This window comes from Fundulus heteroclitus, chromosome 7, assembly GCF_011125445.2.
Source record: "Fundulus heteroclitus isolate FHET01 chromosome 7, MU-UCD_Fhet_4.1, whole genome shotgun sequence".
Taxonomy (NCBI): Eukaryota; Metazoa; Chordata; class Actinopteri; order Cyprinodontiformes; family Fundulidae; genus Fundulus; species Fundulus heteroclitus.
The window spans coordinates 25,567,403-25,586,254 of record NC_046367.1 but is presented as its reverse complement, the minus strand read 5'-3'; the positions used below and the strand labels follow the sequence as shown (position 1 = coordinate 25,586,254).

Genomic DNA, 18,852 nt, shown 5'->3' with positions numbered 1-18,852 from the left:
GCCACAAAAGGTAATTGTTGAAGAAGCTGGTTGTCTGCTGTTGAGTTTTGTGTCCAAACACGGCAAAGGAAAGTTGGGTGGAAGGAAAAAGTGTGCTTTCTTAACATGGTCAAAACATAATATACAATGGTGGTATTGCGTAATGTTCTGCTTTCTCAGAAACAGATTTTTGCTATTTTCGTTAGCTGTAAGCCATAATACCTGACATAAATCATTGTGGGAAATATATCGCTATGTGGGTAATAAATTTACATGAATTTTATTTTTTAATAATTTGAATTTATTGAGATTAATCTTTACATTTTAGGCAGGCCTGTATGTCCTGGGATGAGCCTTATGTCTTGTGTCTTTTCTTCCATACCCATCCATTTCTGAGCTGCCTTTTTTTTTAGGCCGGAGATGTTCACAGCTGTTTTTCATCCGTTCATGACACCACACTGCTTCAGGTGACCAGCAGGAACTCAGTGGAACAGCCAGATTGCCATTGGTTGTTGGAGTTTTCCCTCTGATTTCCTCTTTTCTAGAATTACATACTCATAACTTACCTTGTACCTCCACCACAGCTTCACCTCATTTATTGGAACTCCATTTGAGCATTTAACAATTGCCAGACAAAGATTAGTATTGTTCATTTCAAGAGTTTCAACTATGTTCAGTATCTGGTCCCTGCATTAGAGTCCAAAACAACAGCCTAAACATGGCAGCAACTACCAATTTAACCAATTATTAATGCCTGTGAATAACTAAATAATCATAGATTTGAAGATCATGAAGTAAAACTTTCCATTGGAGCAGCTTTTGATCCATCAGATCTCACCAGTGTTTCTGAGTAATGTACACTTTGAAGTTGTTATCAAGAAAAACAAACTAATGACTTCAACTGTGACTGTGTTTTTCCTAAATGAGACTCCAGGAATTTGATCATCCAGTCCCGCCCAATCCTCCGTCCTTCAGCTGCTGACCCATGCCGCAAAGCAGTTCTCGTAATCAGGAGCTGAAAACACACAGAGTCCTATCCAAGGGGAAGTATAAAAGGAATATTCACTTTCTCTCAACTGAAAAAGAGCATGAAAAATGCCCCAGTCACCATTAAGCTAGAGAAGCCAGAGTAAAAAGTGCTGATAGTGGCTCAGTCACTTGATGGCAAACAAATTATTGTTGAGCCAAACTTCTGCTGAACAAACTTCCCTCACACCATCTCCTTCTGTTATCTGGTCCCTCCAAATTTCTTTATTTTTATTTATATTTTTTTATTTTTATTTATTTTTTTGCTCTCAAAAATGTTGTTTTAAAGCTGTGTGTTTACTAAGGATTTCTTAAACTTTTTTTTGTTTTGTTGCTACTTCTTTGCATCCCATAACCTATGGATCAAACATTGAGTTATGATCGATTTCCTGTTTTTGGTTAAAAAAAAATCTTCACCTCCATTAAATGCTTTAAACAGTTAATTTTTGGGTGTGTGAAGGTTAGGAGAGTAGAACAGACAGAATGCAGCTGAAACAGAAACAATGACATCTAATTTGCCCTAAAAATGCCTGGATTGAAAGCTTTTGTCGGCAGCATTATCCCGTTTAATGATGGGAAATCTCTGTTTTTACTCTTGTGTTAATTCAGTTCTGTTCTTTGTAACGTTTTTTTTTTTACTGTCATACATTAGTTACTTTTAAAACAGAACTTGCCATTATTTTAACCTGTGCTCTGAGCAATAATGAACCTCATGACTTGCAGCCCCTGAAGGTTTTCAAGGTCACAGCATGACTGAGTCCTGCTGCTGTTCTGCAATCTCAGTTCAACTTGCTGCTTTAAAACCCCAGTTTCTGTAGAGTAGCTAATTGTAAAAATATATTTCAATTGCATGTATCTATTATTATTATTATTATTATTATTATTATTATTCAACAATACAATGAACAGTCATTTGATGAGCTGAGGCAATGCGATGGAACCATTTAATTTATAGGCCTCCGGTTTTTCTGAGGCCACACTTTTGCAGTGCTACTTGCCATAATTTCCTACACCACTATGCCTTGTTTCCAGTATATTAATCAGATAATTAGATAGTCATCAGTCTCTTAAGGAAATGGGACATGGAGGTACTTTTCTATCTTAACCATTTCAACCAGACGTTTACTACTACGTTCACTACTAGTGACCCAACACGATGCCTCATGACGGAGGGTTAGCCAAATTGTGCAGCTGTATTCTACACGTTGTGATCATTCGCAACAAACGTCATGCTTTTGATGCGAACCACACAGAAATAAAATCCAATTGGATCCAGGTTATTACAACACTACAAAATCCTATGATCAGAAATGGTCAATTAAACATTTTTGCCAGCTGGTATCTAGGAACCCCAGTAATTGTAATCAGTTGTTGACCTTGCAGCTTTCCCTCTTCCTGTGTATCACATCCTTTACTATTTACTATCCTTTTATGCCTGAAAATTATTTTGAAACTCATTTAATTGAACTGAGCTGATGGCGATTCATCACGAGACATTAAAACAATCTTTATTGCATATACTCAGATATTGGTATGATAAAAGCAAAGACCTTGGATTGTGCTCATTATAAGCTGTGTGGTGCCACTAACAATACCGGGTTACTACTTATCACCTGCTGCTTGTACAGTGCTGTGGGAAACTATTAGCCCCCAGGACCCTGACAGAGCTCTAAAATGTTTAAGTTCAATATCAAAAAAAGGTAAACTGACCAACACATGATAAATTAATTTCTTAAGGAAAATAAAGCTAAAAAAACCAAACTGTGCGAAAAAGTAGTTGCCCCCAGATTCTGGCAAATGCACCCTTGGCTGCAACGACTCCAATCAAACATTTGTGATAACTGGCAGTGAGTCTTCCACATTATTACTTTACTTCTTCGCAAATCTATTAAAATTCAGCCGCCAACGGCCTGATCAAAGCCAAAGCTTTGGATTTGGCTTTGCAACCCATGCCTGACTGTTAGACGTCAATGACTTTGTTTCTCATCAGTTTTTGAATGGGAAGGTGTTTTTTTTTTTACCACTAAATAAAATTATTATTTAGAAACTGTGTTGTTTTCATCTTCTATTTAATGGGGATGTCCTTGCCTGATGTTAAAATAATTTTAATGATCTGAAACCATTAGGTTGGCCGCAAACAAGAAATCTGTTAGTGGGAGAAAAAAATCCCCAGCACTGTATGTTTGGTGAGAAATTAGACCATAAAACCTGTGGAGGCAGCATTAAACGTAAAGGTTATTCTGCTGTTGTAAACCTCAGCTTGTTTACGCCAGCTGGACAAATAAACGGCCCAATTTCAGACAGACCAGGAGGCGATCGGCTGCAGGGACAGTAAAATGTTCCTCACTCTTCAACACACCCAGAAAGACAAGATTAACTGTAAAAAGAATATATGCAATATTAATGTGTGCCGCCATTAAGGACACCTGCTGATGCTCATAAATAAATAATTACCGCCTGAGATTGTTTGGCTTTAACAAGTCAGTCAGTTCAGCGCCTCTTACATCTGCCTACATTTAAAGGATTGGATCATCTTCTACTGCATGTCACTGGATTCAGGGCCGGCCAGAGGCATAAGCGAACTAAGCGGCTGCTTGGCCAGGGGTCCCCCCAATTTATTTATTTTTTACAATGAAATAACTTAAAGAAGTGATATAAATGAATGAATAAATGATGATGAAATCATTTATTTAATATGTTTTGTGACAGTTGGTATTCAGAAGTTTTAATAAAATAGTGAAGTATTTTAAGTGTTGTTTGTTAATTAATTTTGTATTAATACATAACCTCACTGTATTCGTTTATAATATTCTCTATAACGTGACATTTGTGTCAATAATCTTCTAGCTTAGGTGATTCTGCGTGGTGGGAGGGGGGCCCCTAAATCAAATTCTGCTTAGGGCCCCTAAGAGGCTCGGGCCGGCACTGACTGGATTTAAACTGAACACAATGAGACTCGTAATCTTCCCAATGGCCTTTATTTAAAACTGTATTTGGAGGAACTGAAGAACGCCCAGGTTTAAATCTTAAAAGTTTAAGTTTGGCTTTCTCAAACAGCGAGATGGATCCAGAACCCTGAAAAAAAGGCATTTAGGATGTTGTGAAATTTCCTTCCGACAATATGGAGTGATACGGGCCATTAGTGTCATCTTTCAGTACCTGCCAGGATTTCAAAGCGCTTCTTCACATTTCACGCCCGGTCATCCCCGCCATTCTGCTGGTGTTGGATGCTGGTGTGGAGCCTGAACAAGACTGGTGCCGGATCACACAGCAGAACACAGCACAATGTGGATATTGTTGAAGTAAGAAAGACCAGTCAATGTGTGTGTGTGTGTGTGTGTGTGTGTGTGTGTGTGTGTGTGTGTGTGTGTGTGTGTGTGTGTGTGTGTGTGTGTGTGTGTGTGTGTGTGTGTGTTGGCAGGCGGACGGGGCTGGGTGCATGCATGTGTGGAGGGGTGCAGCAGGGTCTTTGTCACATTCCTAATTGCTAAGAATCATACGGGGGAATAAGTGAAAGGCATCTCTGTTGCTGTTTCTGAACAGATGCATCAGATATGAACACTTAACAAGCCTTTCCACGTGACCCATCGGTTTTTGTGGGGAGATGACTCTCCTACAGTCGTCATCTGCAGACAGAGACGTCTTCAGGGTCAGTGCGATGGCTATCTGCGCTCATTCACTGGGTGATCAACCACCATTTGTTGCACTTCAGTCCCTTTTGTAACTAGAGCTTCTCAGATCTTGTGTCACATTCCAGTAAAAATACCTGCACATTTTACAAATTTGTAGAATATTAACTTTAGCTTCAACACTTTTCTGTATAGATGGAGCACAATTGAGATTGTGCATGGTTGTTTGTCCTGTGTGTCCCTTTTTTGCCCAGTGATGGACCGGCGACATGTCCAAGGTGTACCCTCCGTCTCCCCATGAGCGCTGGAGAAACAGCATGGATAAGGAGGTGTAGACGATGGATGGATGCGTAGACGTGATGGCTGCTACGGTAGACCTATTACCTTTGTCTCCATAAAATTAAAAAAACAGTACAATTACATAACTAAAATTGTTCCTGATGAAACTAAATAAAAGGTCTCACGTTTCCTTGCAGATGTATTTATACACGTTTCACATTTTGTTACATTAAAATGACAAAATTCACTTTGGAAAGCATCTATAAATGGGAATTTAGCCACAGATTTTGTTAAGCGTTCAGGTTTGGATTTAGGCTAGGCAAGTCTAACAGAGCGATGTGCTTAGATCTGAATAATTCACCTGTAGCTCAAGCTGGATGTTTGTTGTTGTTGTCCTGTGACAAAGCTTTTAGGATTATCAGCTACTGTGTTTTATAACTGATTTATATATAAAAAGGCCCTTCACAAGATCAGACATAACGCAAACAAGGTGTTGTACCCAATTTGGTTGCTTTCTGCAGGGTTAGTGATGTTTTAACTTATTTTACTTCAAGGATTCAGAGCTATCAGGTCCACCATTAGCCTGAGTGGAAGTGTAACAGGAGCCGTGAGAGGAGGTGAATCTCCGTGGCCTCGTCTAGTCTGGGGCCAGCGGGAGGAGAGAAACCAGAGAGTGGAAGCAGGTCCGACAGGTGGTGCCCCGCAGGTGGAAGCGCCTTTCTTTGAAGATTACCTGCCGTTTTGTGGAAACAAAATGAAAACTCACTTGAGGAAGGCACTCGTCTTGGCTCTTTTTTTGTTTCATGCTGTCCAGCGAGAAGAATGTTTCCTGACAACACCACGAGCCCGTCGTTTCATGTCAATAACACAACACTTATCAGTTTAACGACAACAAGAAAACGCAGAGACCCAACAACTTCTTTCTGTTTCAGTCATGAACCTGTTTTATTGTCTATAAGATTTAATTTGATGTCACTAACAAACTAATAATGGAATATTATCAGATTCAAAAACTTGGGTCAGTCCTTATTCAAGCTTTAACTGGGAGCATACGGTGTGATTACTCTCTTGTCCCTTCTGTATAAAATACAGCCACGAAGAGAACCTTTAATCATCACCTTTAAAGAGCGGTTCCTCTCAATGCGGTTGAATTAGCTGAAGTACTACCCTAAAAGTGCATTTTTCCAGTGTTTTACTCTGATTAGCTGCTTTCATGTTGGACGTTTTTTTTTTCCCCTTTTGCCCTAAAAGCTCTGAAATCCAAACCCTGACGGGCCAGAAGGGCACGCTCCTGAAGTTTCAGTGTCCTGAGGGGAAACGTATCAGAGAGCTGGAGGAAACTGAAGCCTAAAGTTTCTGAGGCGTGGGTGAGGGAAGCATGTCCAAAATGAACAGCTGTTTTAAAGCAGCTCTGCTGGGTACCGCCACACAGAGCACCTGCGATGACTTTTAACGCACCATAAAGCACGCGACACAGTTTTAAACGCAGGACCTGTATCATATTTACATTAAATTCAGCATTTCTTAACAACAAATCAATTAAAAAGGGGAAAAAAAATGTCCAGCCATCCAAATAACACTTATTTACTGCTCAGATTTGTGTCGGTACAAATATTTGTGTTTGATTCTGTTTATATCCATTTGCCGTCTGCCGGTGATGACATACGCAGGTCGTTGGCGCTCGTGCACCAGCGCGAATTGTGAGACGATATGTCCGGATACTTGGGGAGCTCAAAAGTGAGTCCGTGTAAGAGAGAGAGGAATCCAAAGCCACATGTCATTCCCAGTATCCAGCTGGCAGCGTTACCAGCTGGTGGGGTAAGAAGTTAAGTCATGCTGAGGGCCACGGAGGAAAAAATGACTGTATTATTTGACAAGAGAATAACTGATCTACACACTGAAATTGATACTTGGTTGTGTTGCCATCATCTATTTAGGAAGCACAAAGACGTTTGAGCGTTTCAAATTTCTTTTAGATTGTTTCTTGTATTATCTAACGTATAGGAAGAAGTCTAGGATGGCAAATAGTTCAAAATAAAAGATGGGTCAAAATAATAAAATAAGGAGTTTGGGTTTTTGGGTTGAGAAATCACTGTAAATCTAAAATTTCTGCAGGGATATATTTTTTTTCTGTCTTGGGTTTGTTTTCATCTATTTGGTTAAATTCCAAAACAACTTGGTCCTTGAGACAAGGGGCGAGATTTGTGCAATTCAGCAAGCATGAAGTAAACACGAGTCAGCAGAAATGAGATAATCTCAGTTGTGACTCGCTCCACAGACAGATGGGGGAGATACGTACGGCCGGCTTTTGCAGGAGCAGATATGATAACAGCGGTTGTGTCTGCGTCAGCGGCCGCTCATTAAACCGCAGTGTGTGAAAGTTGGCGCAGCTCATCCTGGTCCTGTTGTGACAGGGCGGTGATCCTTTTGTCAGGAGGCCATTCGCAGCAAATCTGCTCCGCTCCACTCGCACAAAGGTTTTGGGTGGGGTGGGGGTGGGGGGGGGGGGGTGCTGGGTGTGCCAGAGAGTCAACAATGAAGGGAGCAGGACCTCTCAGACCTCTCTGAATTCCTCCTCTGACCGGGCCCATGCAGATGACACGGGGAAGTCTGGGGAATCCTTTGTTGGCCCGGCTGCATAGGAAGTCATTTCTGCTTCAGTCTGACGACTTCTTATGTCCGTCATGTAAGGCTCCAGACTTTTTTTCCCCCTTTCATTTAGGTTTTTGTCCTAAAAGGGGAACATAGACACATAATAAGACACTTTGAGTGAAATAATTTATTATGAATACATGGATTTCCAACAGTATTCCTAAAGGTTTTGACATTTCATCCCATTACAAGGCACAAACTGTGCCTTGTAATGGGTTTGTATCCGAGAGTCCTACCCAAAGCAGAGTAAATAATGGTTTTCAAAATAGTTTACAAACAAACATCTAAAACGTTTGTTGTCTATATTTATTCAACCCCTTCATTCTGATTCCCCCAAATAAAATCTGGTGCAAGTATAAATCCTGCTACTCTCTGTGTGTGTATAGTGGGAGAGCTGGGCTTAATGTCGGTCAGAGCCATACCCCTGTCGTCGTTCAAGAGTAAATATGATCTATGTTTTGCTTTGAGCACCTTTAAAGTTGAAAAGAATCACACAAATAGGTTGTTGCAAAAGAGAGAATGCATTTCAGTTCCTTGTTACCCAAGGTGGGATAGTCCTTTCTTACATAGATAGGCGAATAGCCTCAAAGTTCAGTTTTAAATCCTTTATCATCTCTATATGATATATTAATACAAGTTATACTTCATAATTATTAATTAGATTATTAATATAATATATATATATACTATATACTATATATATATATATATATATATATATATATATATATATATATATATATATATATATATATATATAGATATATATATAGATATAGATATATATACATATATCACTGAAGTTTGAGTCTGACGGGTATGGATGTATTTGCCAGGCTCTTTATATAACATTTTATCTGTGAAGGTGTATTTATGTAAATCAAAGAATCATTAAAAACTAGGAAAACTGAAATGTTAAGAAATTAAATGAATAGATCTGGTAGTTTGCCTTCTTATTCAGGTTGCAGAATAAGAACCACTGCAGGGACTTTTTTTCACACAGATCTTCTGTGAGTGAATCATCGAACATTAACTCCCGCCTCTGTTATTAGCTCAGCGCAGGACGCTTCCTCACCATTGTTACCGTCGGCCGGCACTCGTCATTGAAGCTTTTGTTGTTAAAAATAGCATCTCTTAAGGGGGGAAAGCGTCTGATTGTGAGGAAACACATGCCCAGTCATGAACACTCCGCTTAGGGCTTCCAACTTAAACTCTGCTCGTGTCCGGAGTGGAGCGAGCTCAACCTTTGAGACAGAGAGGTCAAGAAACATTCGGCAGATCATTTCCATGTTTGCAAGAGGCACATGAGTCGAGAGCCTTCAGAGGGTTTTTTTTCACGGACTCTGATTTGACGACTTAAAACCAGTTGGAAACAATAGAGAAAACACACAAACTCCCCCTGCTACAACTTTGGTTTGGTGGAAGGCACCAAACTATTGGGGGTTAAGCCGATAAACTGAGTACCCAACAGGTAATCTGGAGCAATAATTTACAGGCGAATCAATGCTAACACAAAAATCTGACTGCATTTTATGCTAAATAAACATGGAACATCTTCCCCACACACCCCTCCATGGGTCACTCCCTGTATTGCTATAATGTACAGTTAAAATTACTAAAAATGTTACTGTTTTGTTCTTTACATGCAGCTTTGTGTAAAATATTTTTACACACAGCAGTTCGTTTTACAACTTTTTTGTGAATTTGTAAAATGTTGCTTGTGCATTATGTAAGAAGCTTGACCAAACTTGAACATTTGAATTACTTTCATGTGATCACAAAAGACAAAATACTAACAACACACAAACCAAAACTCCATTGAAAAAGTCCAAATAAATGAATATATGTTAGATTTTACCAACAGGTTTAACATACAGTGATGAAAAATACTGTAAATGTCCATATAATGCATTTGTTAAAAGTGAATCAACATAAAATCTAATTTCATCTTTTAATAAATAGCATACGGTTTATACTCAAACCTGATTATTATAACCGTATGATCAGTAGAATTATGAGAAATTCTTACGAATTAAACATCCAAGTGTGAAATTGTGTTAGTGTTGAGATAAAACAGTAAAGCGCTGAGTTATAGAAACTAAGGGTTTCATTGTTATATTACTTAGATCTGATATAATATTTTAATAATATAATTAGATTTAAAAGGAAGTGCTGTTATTACTCTCATAATAAACTATGTGTTTGAATGTGAAAAAATGCATGGGAATCTTTTTGAAGTGGTTTCTGTTTGTTTGTTTGCTTTAATTTTTACTGGCTTTAGTGGCTTTTATTTGACAGTATGCTGACAGGAAATGGGGTCGAGACGAAGATCTGAACTCGGGTCAGCCACACCAGGGACTAAGGCCTCCAAACATGGGTCGCATGCTCTACCCTTGTGCCGTCATCACGCCCCTGATCCTCTTGGTTTAAATTGTTTCAATGCTTTTATTCACTATAACTTTTATTCTCTTTCACCACAGCATTCTTTAATTTTTTTAGCAAGCTTTGTTTAGTTTCATCTCTGCGCACTTGCGGCAGAGATCAGCTAATTGAGTGAGACTGCTCTGGCACAGATGCATGCAGGATGGTGAGAACTGTGTGTGCTAAGATACGTGTAAGTTCGGTTCTTAGAGACAGGTGTCACTAAAATTGAACGTTGGCCCTTTTCAGCAGTTGTTCATGAAATCCAGATGGTGGACAAAACACAGCTTGACTGTTTAATTTCCTCATTTTATCCTCAAACCCATTCTTTGAAAGCCTTTAGCTATGCAGCTCCTTGTGCGTGGAATTTTTTTACAAAGAGACTGGAAGTTGACTGAGTTTTTATCTTTAAATGCTTTTAAGTTGAAAGTGAAAGAATTTGAAACGGCCTCAATTATCTGTAATTGTTTTCTTTTATATGTTGTTTTTTTTTGTTTGTTTGTGTGTGCCTGTCATTTAATCTAATGTATACCTGTTCAATGTGTAACTTTGCTGCCTCTTGGCCAGGACTCCCTTGAAAAAGAGGTTTTTTAATCTCAATGGGATTTTTTTCCTGGCTAAATAAAGGTTAAATAAATAATAATAAAAAAAAAGCCAGGTCAGATATTTTGAACCCCAAGCTATGCCTAAAAGCTTTGAGTTTACCTCATAGCGAAGCATCTCTGTGGAGCTTTGTAAGCTGTGCAGCAAGTATTCATTTGGTTTACCTCCTTTCCTGAAAGGAAATGATTTATGCTCTTAACATCCTGTGATCTTCTATTGCTTAATGTACCAAAATCGATTTATCGTCCATTAAGCATTTCGACATGAAGTAGAAGCTCAGATGTGTTCTTCTGCTCCTGAGCGCCACGGTCGTCTGTAGAACAGGTAAAAACGCATTTTTCCTATTATTTCATGTCAAAACGTCTGTTCTTAAAGAGGCTTATTAGTGGTCTGAAACATGTTGCTCCACCTAACTAATCCACCCAGTAAAGGCAATCATTATTGACTGTAGAGGAAAAAGTTGCTGAATACCACATAATACCGATTGGTGCACATTGGCGGGCGTTTTTAAGAAATACATATACAAGACATATTATACCCTACAGCTGACTCCTCTGTCATTTCGACAACAGACGAGTTTTACTACCGCAATTCAATGTGTGCAAATGGTGTGTCATCATCACGATCTGACCATTTGTCTTGTCAATTGAGCTATTACAACAGAAAAAAAACACAAGATAATAGACATACATAATCTATAACTTCTCAAAATGTCAGGCTCTTTATCTCTAAAATCTACTTCCTGGTTTGTGCACTTTGAATCTTTGAGACAAGAAGTCGATATCTTTCACCGCTGCTGCTGTTGTTGTTGTTGTTTTTAGGAGGACGTCTCAACTCTTCAAAGCCTTTCAAAAGGAAAAATATGTATAGCCCAAACAAAACAGACTGGTTCAGGATTATCTGACACAGCTAATTATAAAGATGTGATATTAAACCGAAGGATTAGGCAGAAATTTCTTTTGATTGATTTACAACGTTAACATGAAATCAAAGAGTTGTTTGGTCAAACCCTGGTTTAGGGCATTTCTGCAGAGTCTAGGCGTTTTCCTTATGCAGGTGTGGGCAGAGACGAATTTTAATACAGACTATGTGGATAGTTGTCCAGGGCAGCATTAAAATGGGTGTGTGAGCAGCAGATATGATATCATAACCTATCATTTCAGCTATGCCCTGAACACGCTTTCTATTGGTGTTATAGATGTGCAGTGAATAGGATAGCATCCATGTGTGTTGACAAGGCGTTCCCTTTTTTACTGCTGTGGATACCGAGCGTATGTGCTATGTTCTGCATTTTATTCCATAGAGAACCTAAATTCCTCCTGTTTAACCCAAAGCATCCTTCATGCAATATCTAGGTCCTCCAGCCTTCTTCCCACAATCCAAAAATATGAATGTTGGGTTAATTGATCTCTCTAAATTTGAACATAGATATGAGTATGTGTCTGGCTCTGTGTCTGAATCAGATCACTCAAACAGTTCAAGAGTTTCAAGATAAGTAGATAAGTTGAGTTGGTATTGGAAAAATATTTAACAAGCAATATTAAAGGCATATTTGATGCTTTTATATTGTGTTAATAATAAATGACTGTGCAAGGTTGAGGCTAAATTATTGATAGCAGAGCAGATGTTGCTATAAATTAAATCTCCATGCCCTTTTTTCTTAGATCAGTAATAAATATATTTACAGTTTTAGGTCAAGCAAAGCTGTTTTATCCAGAAGTGAGGGAAATCAATAGAAATTGGAAGAAATTATCATAAAAGTTGATCACATCTCTGTACGGTCACTTGGCTTCATTTCCACATCACCGAGCGCTGAAAATGTCCATTGTACCAGCTGTTCTGCAACTGAATGGGAAAAAATGCATTAATAATCTAGTTACATAGCTGCCATGGCAACATAAATCCTTCAGTTTACCAAGCGAGAGCGAAGAAATGTCAATTTATATTATTCCAAAATGTCAAATAAGCCCTGTCATAATATTTTAGAGTATGTGGTTTTGTTTACAGCCTATTCTGCTGCTGATTCTAAAGCATGTCCTGAAATATTACTAACTTCCCAATCTGAGACACTTCTGTGAGGAAGAGGAGGATTTTGAAGATGTTGTTCTATATGGTTGATTACGGGGGGGAAAAAATTAAAACATAAAAGGCCATACTAGCAGAAAATAATGACCACTCTCCTGGACTTGCTGATGAAATTCTAAATTTGAAAGTTTCTAACCAGGAATTTTAAAAAAAGTCTCTATGGCCCCTTTTCCATTACAAGCCCTTGTTGCTTTTTCATTGGATTTGAGAAGCCTGGGGCTTTTCAAGTCCCGGATGGCGTTTCCATGCACATTTACCCGGCTAATTTCACTTTCCTGGGGTTTTGCTTTCCTGGGACTTTGATCCCTCAACCGACCAAGTAATTTGCTCTGCTTTCCTGGGGCTTGTTGAGGGGGCGGGGTTATGTGCTGCAAGGAAAAATGCCCACTGCAATGGAGGAGTAAAGAATAGTAAGGAGATGAGGAGTTTACAAACCTATTCATTTTATATCCTTAATTTATGACAAAAAGTTATTTTAAGATGTGTTTAGGCAATCAATTACATCTCCAAACTTCATGTGTGCAGTCAGTTCATCAGGATTATTTTAATATTGCTCAGCCTTGTCAGGAGTGGCAGAGACACGCTGACAGGCTGGCCTCTCCAGGGTGGCTGCAGTGTTTATCGCCATTGCTGCAGCGTTTAGTCGACCAGACCGTCTGTGATTTCCCGCAGGCTGGATCTATTTGTTGCCGCTGAAAGGTCACTATAAAGCGTTTACAAAGTTTGTGGGGAACATCTGCATATAACAGATATCAAATGTGAAAATTTTAGCTGGATATTTTTGGCTTTTAAGTTAATTATAAACTGTTTAGCCACAGTTCTGTAAGTTGACTGATTTTATATATGTGTGTGCGTGTGCGCCTAGCTGGCTGCTTTCCTCCTTCAGGGCAAATTATTTCACCCTGATCAAAAGTCTGCAACACTGTATTTAAAATCCTTGTTATTCTCGCCGTGAATGAGGAAAAAAATGACTCATAAAGGCTTAGTTTGCCGAATGCAGTTTGTCTTAAATCGGCAAACTTTAGAGCAAAGCTCAGTCTCGTCTCTCCTCCGCTTCTGTCTCACCTCCCCACACCACTGCGGTCGATGCGCTGCACAGGCACCAATAAGCTATGCTTTATTTCTATTTATTTATACCAACGGGAGTAGAATAGAGAGGAGCCCGACGGTGCGGAATAGGGTTGAGCCGGTGCAAAAGAGACTATAAGGAGATGTAACGGCATCAGTTGCTCATTCTCCATCCTGTTTCTACGGAGTCCGGATGAGTGGCTGCATGAGTGGCAGGATATGGATACAATTTCTCTAAGCATCCAGCAGATTAATTATAAAAATGGTTTTGAGGACAACAAGGTGTGAGCAAGCAAGGCGGCCTACAAATCTGACTCAGTTAAAACGGTTCTGTCAGGAGGAATGGGCCAAAATTACAGTGAACTACTGCGAGAAGCTCTTGGAAAGACACACAAAATGTTTGACTCCAGTCATACATTTAAAATGTTTATTCTACCAAATAAAATAGAAATACATGCAAGCTTCAAAATTTGTAAACAGTTTAAAAACGACCAACATTCAGACATGTAGCAACTGCTATATTATCCGTGTGTGGATTGGATTCACAGGGTAATATGCAGAGTTTGTTTTCTGGCACATATGGCGTTTTGCATGAAAGCCAAGAAGTTCAGTATTAGTTTAATCTGAGCACGTTTGCTGGGTTTATATTTGTAAAAAATAATGAACACAATATATCCTTTTCCTCATGCTTTACAATTATGTGTTTTTTTTATGTTGATCTGTCACCTAAAACTCCATTAAAGACATTTGAGTTACTGCAGCAAGACACTGCATCTCTTGTATTGAATTCCCGGGGATTTTACATTTTACATGCCAATCTACCTTCACACATTGTCCTGTTGTGTCATTTTCTGTCTGCTTCTTTAAGCAGATGAAAAAGTTACAGAAAGGTGTTTAAAATTCTGAAGAAATAAGGTGTCAGTCAGTATCTGACTTAAAATTAAGTTTCTTGATTTCTTGGTGAATCTTCAAAACTTGATAAAAAAAAAAAAAAGATCTGCTTGTTAACTAGAATCTTGCCCAATGGCAAGAGTAGTAGGCCAGCCTCATCACGACCCTGCAAGTATAAGTGGGTATAGGCAATGGTTGGATGATAATTTTAGCAACCACTGGCATTTCATGAAAAGCAAAATAAAACCCTGCAGTACTTAAGAAGGAACTATACTGCCATCTTGTGGCAAAGGTCGAAAGCACATGCACAATTCATCTAATTCCAAAATATATATTATTTATTTATTTATTCATTTATTTAGGGTGATCAAGTCACCTCAATGCTTAAAGCAAAAACTATACAGGAATAATTTAAATATAGACTGATTAATATAGCCATGAAGTCAACAGGGGGCGTCTGTTGTCCGTTTGCACGGCGTTTGAAAAATGATCGGAAATCCCTGAAGTTTTAGTTGTTTCGACACTTGGGGGCGCTGTGGTTACACTTTGTGGTCTTCGTGTTTCTGCTTTCATTATGACTCGGGTTTTTAGTTTATCTCAGCACGTCTGTGTGATGGTTGGCCCTTGGCCTTTATACTTTTACTCCCCGTAATCATATAGGCCGGTGAGTTGGATCCACCCGCTGGACGTTCTTTCAAACAGAAAATAGACGAGAAATAAAGGCATCCAGATTGCCACACAACGCACTGCACGCACAAATTCAAGATGAACACAAGTTAAAAGCAGGAAAAAAAGTATTTTTCCTGCTTAGTTGCTGTAACTTAATTTTGCTAATATTTGTTTCCACCGCGTCTTTTGTTTATCTGTCCGAAAATGGAGAAGAGAGGAAAAATGATCCTGATCTTTTGTGATCTTTGTGTTTTCTAATTCCTTAATGTCTGCAGAAGAGCAGGAAACACAGACCTGAGCAAATAATAGAGACTGGCGTGGGGAGTAGTCAGGCGCGGAGCCCTTACCCATTGGTTGCCTGAGACACAGGAGCTCTCCCTCTCACTCTCACATAAATGCGCTCCCACCACCGACCGTGGCAGATAATCACAGGCCACTGAGAGGAGGAGGACACACCTTCCGCTGATTTTGTCCTAGTTTGCACGGGGATGTGTTTTGACTCACAAAAAAGCCTCAAGATTTTACTCGTGCTTTTTGTCTGGCAATTTTGCAATTCTTGCGCACGCCCAGGCTCCGAGGTTGCGGCGTTCCCAATCCAGGATGACGGGGGTTTTTGAGAACCTGAACACAGATATGCATTCGAACCAGATTACCTCAAACAATTACCACAGCTTGCACAAATCGCAGGAGTCCCCGACTCTGCCGGTCTCCACGGCGACGGACAGCAGCTTTTACAACAACCAGCAGCCAGGGCACTGCCCCGGGTCTCCTTTTGGCCAACTCGCCTCCTACCAGTACCACGGCAGCGCCACGGGCTCTGCTCCATATCCGAACGCCAAATCATACGACCTTGGCTTTAATTCTTCGTATGGTACATACGGCTCTTACGGCTCCAACTCCTCTTCTACTCCAGTCGAGACAGGTAATATTTTCCTATTAGGTTGTGCGCGCATTTTTTGCGACTTTTACGCATTTGTTTGCGATGTGAACTCGTGGTTGACAATTTCTGTGGCACACATTAACAATTATATCCTCAATACTCATTATGATTAGAAATGAAGGTATTTTTTACACTAATTATTTTGTCTGTTATTATTAAAGGATTTATTTAACCCAAACATGATATTGGGTGGAGCCTATTAAAATGTGCTTAATTGTCAGACGCAAACCGACACCACTGCAAATGTGCATAAAATATTGACCTAAAACAAAAGAACGTTGTAAAATCCTTATTGCATTAACCCAAATTGCTTTTGACTTCCCCATTAGAGAAAGAAGAAAGCGAGCCAGAAATCCGGATGGTTAATGGAAAACCAAAGAAGGTCAGGAAACCTCGAACCATTTATTCCAGCTTCCAACTGGCTGCTCTACAGCGGAGGTTTCAAAAGACCCAGTATTTGGCTCTGCCGGAGCGGGCCGAGCTGGCAGCTTCGCTGGGCCTTACGCAAACACAGGTGGGTGCATTTGAGACTCGGGTTTGTGCTGTCAAACGTCGGCTTTCTTATTTAAACTGACAGAACGGAGACGCATGGAGAACATCGGCTAATCAGTGTTGCTATCTGTGTCCGGCTCAGGTCAAAATCTGGTTCCAGAACCGCCGCTCCAAGTTCAAGAAGCTGTGGAAAAGCGGAGAGATTCCCCCAGAGCAACACGTTGCGTCCAGCGAATCTCCTCCGTGCACGTCTCCTTCGACTACTGCCTGGGACTTTCCTCAGACTCAAAGAATGAGCAGCGTCAGCTCTGGTTTACCCCAGAGCAGCGGCAGCCCTCCCAACACCAATGCGCCTTCCTCGTTTTTGGCGAACTACTCCTGGTATTCAACTACGAACTCTACAACGCATCTGCAGCCTCCTCTCCTCCAGCATCACCACAACTCGGCCATAAGCGCTGGGACGATATTCTGAAATAAAAACAACAACAAAAACTTGGTTTTCAAAACGGGCAATAAACAAATGCCAGTCCCTTGATTTCCCAGACCTCGTGTGCGTCCTTGCGCGCAGAAACTAGCAGAAACTTAACGGAGCAAGACAGGTTCATGGACTAGACACAGATTTCTACACTTATTTTTGTATTTATTTATTTTCTTTGTGTGAGGGATTGAATGAACCACTATTACCCAAAGCATTTCACAGCCTGGCAACGAGCCTACTTTTACACGGACGTCACTGTTTTTTTTTTTTTTTTTTTTTTTTTTTTTTTTTTTTTTACATTTTCTGACAAAAAACAACAACAACAAAGCAAAAACAAAAAAACAATAAAAAAAAAAACTCTGACATCAGGACGAGCTGTCACAGATGTAGCGCAAATTATATCCCAACTGTATCGTGCCTTTTGCAATATGACCTCATTTTTTTTGCGGGGAAAACAAACGTATTCACTCCTGAAATAGTTTAGTTGATATATACCGGAAGGGTAAATTTCTTTGTAAATAACCTATTGTATCACAGCTCTTTTTCACGGCCCTTGTTGCTCTGACTCTTCTAGGATGTTGGTGCAAATTCATCAATCACCGTACAAGCTACTGATTGTTCCTCCCCCTGATTCACTTGTATCCCATTTTATTGTGTTTTGTCTTATTTATTTTAGCTGTGTTTCATATATGATCAGACGTTATTTAAATAAAAATGTTTCCTGTGATCATGCATTCAACTTTTTATTTAGCCCACAATATTGAGACTGTGCTGGTTTCGTTTAAGAATGTATTCTTTTCAAGATGACCACTTTCATAAACAGATATTTTTAGTTAACATTTTGTGTGTATCATTATTTTTATCATAAAATAGGGCATTTAAATATCACAAAATATTTGAGAATGTAAAAAACTATTTTTATATTTTATTTGGTGACATTTAAATGTAGAAAATATACCGCAAAGTTAGAAAACGTTCACAATATTTAATAAAGGGAGGTTTTATTGTATGTGTGTGTATATATATATATATATATATATATATACATATCATGAAAACCTATTGTGATAGTCTGGTAGCTTATCAAAGTACTATCAAACGTCACAATTAAACATTTGTTGCACAATTGAAAGCAACATCAAAAGATTTTGATTTATTTAGCAGTGATAATTACATTATTCACATGAAATGCAGAAACTGCTTGACAAGACAGCTGCCAACGCACCTGCAGATGCTAACATCATTAATAGTTGAGCAATCATGGTACCTTTTAGCTTAGATCCTGTGACTCTTTTCAGCTGCTCCTTTATTTAGAGGCTTATTTTGCCACAGCAAGTCATTGCACACAGACTTGCAAGAGTTCTTACGGCGGTATTCAAACCCAGGTCCTATATAGATCCCAAGCATGAATTCATGAATCCTTAGCTTGAAGTCCTTGTTTACAAAAACATACTGTAATATAAATATGTATGTATATATATGATCGTTTTCGAAAGCACACTACTTTGTCATTATTACACATTTGTTTCACCTTTCCAACGAGTTTTAAATGTAAAATAATTATCTGCAGAATGCACCAGACAGCTATAAACACATCTAGGTGCTTGCAAGATTTACAGTTCAATACTAAGTTCTAGTTC

At 39.2% G+C, this 18,852-nt stretch overlaps 1 protein-coding gene across 1 annotated transcript; it reads left to right on the top strand.

Moving 5' to 3' along the window:
* Positions 1–15,666: 15,666 nt before the first annotated feature.
* dlx2a (distal-less homeobox 2a) lies at positions 15,667–17,511 on the top strand. The gene is made up of 3 exons (XM_012857118.3): positions 15,667–16,224; positions 16,572–16,756; positions 16,877–17,511. Exons 1-3 carry the CDS (start codon positions 15,903–15,905, stop codon positions 17,204–17,206), a joined length of 837 nt encoding a protein of 278 aa, XP_012712572.2. The 5' UTR covers positions 15,667–15,902; the 3' UTR covers positions 17,207–17,511.
* Positions 17,512–18,852: the final 1,341 nt, after the last annotated feature.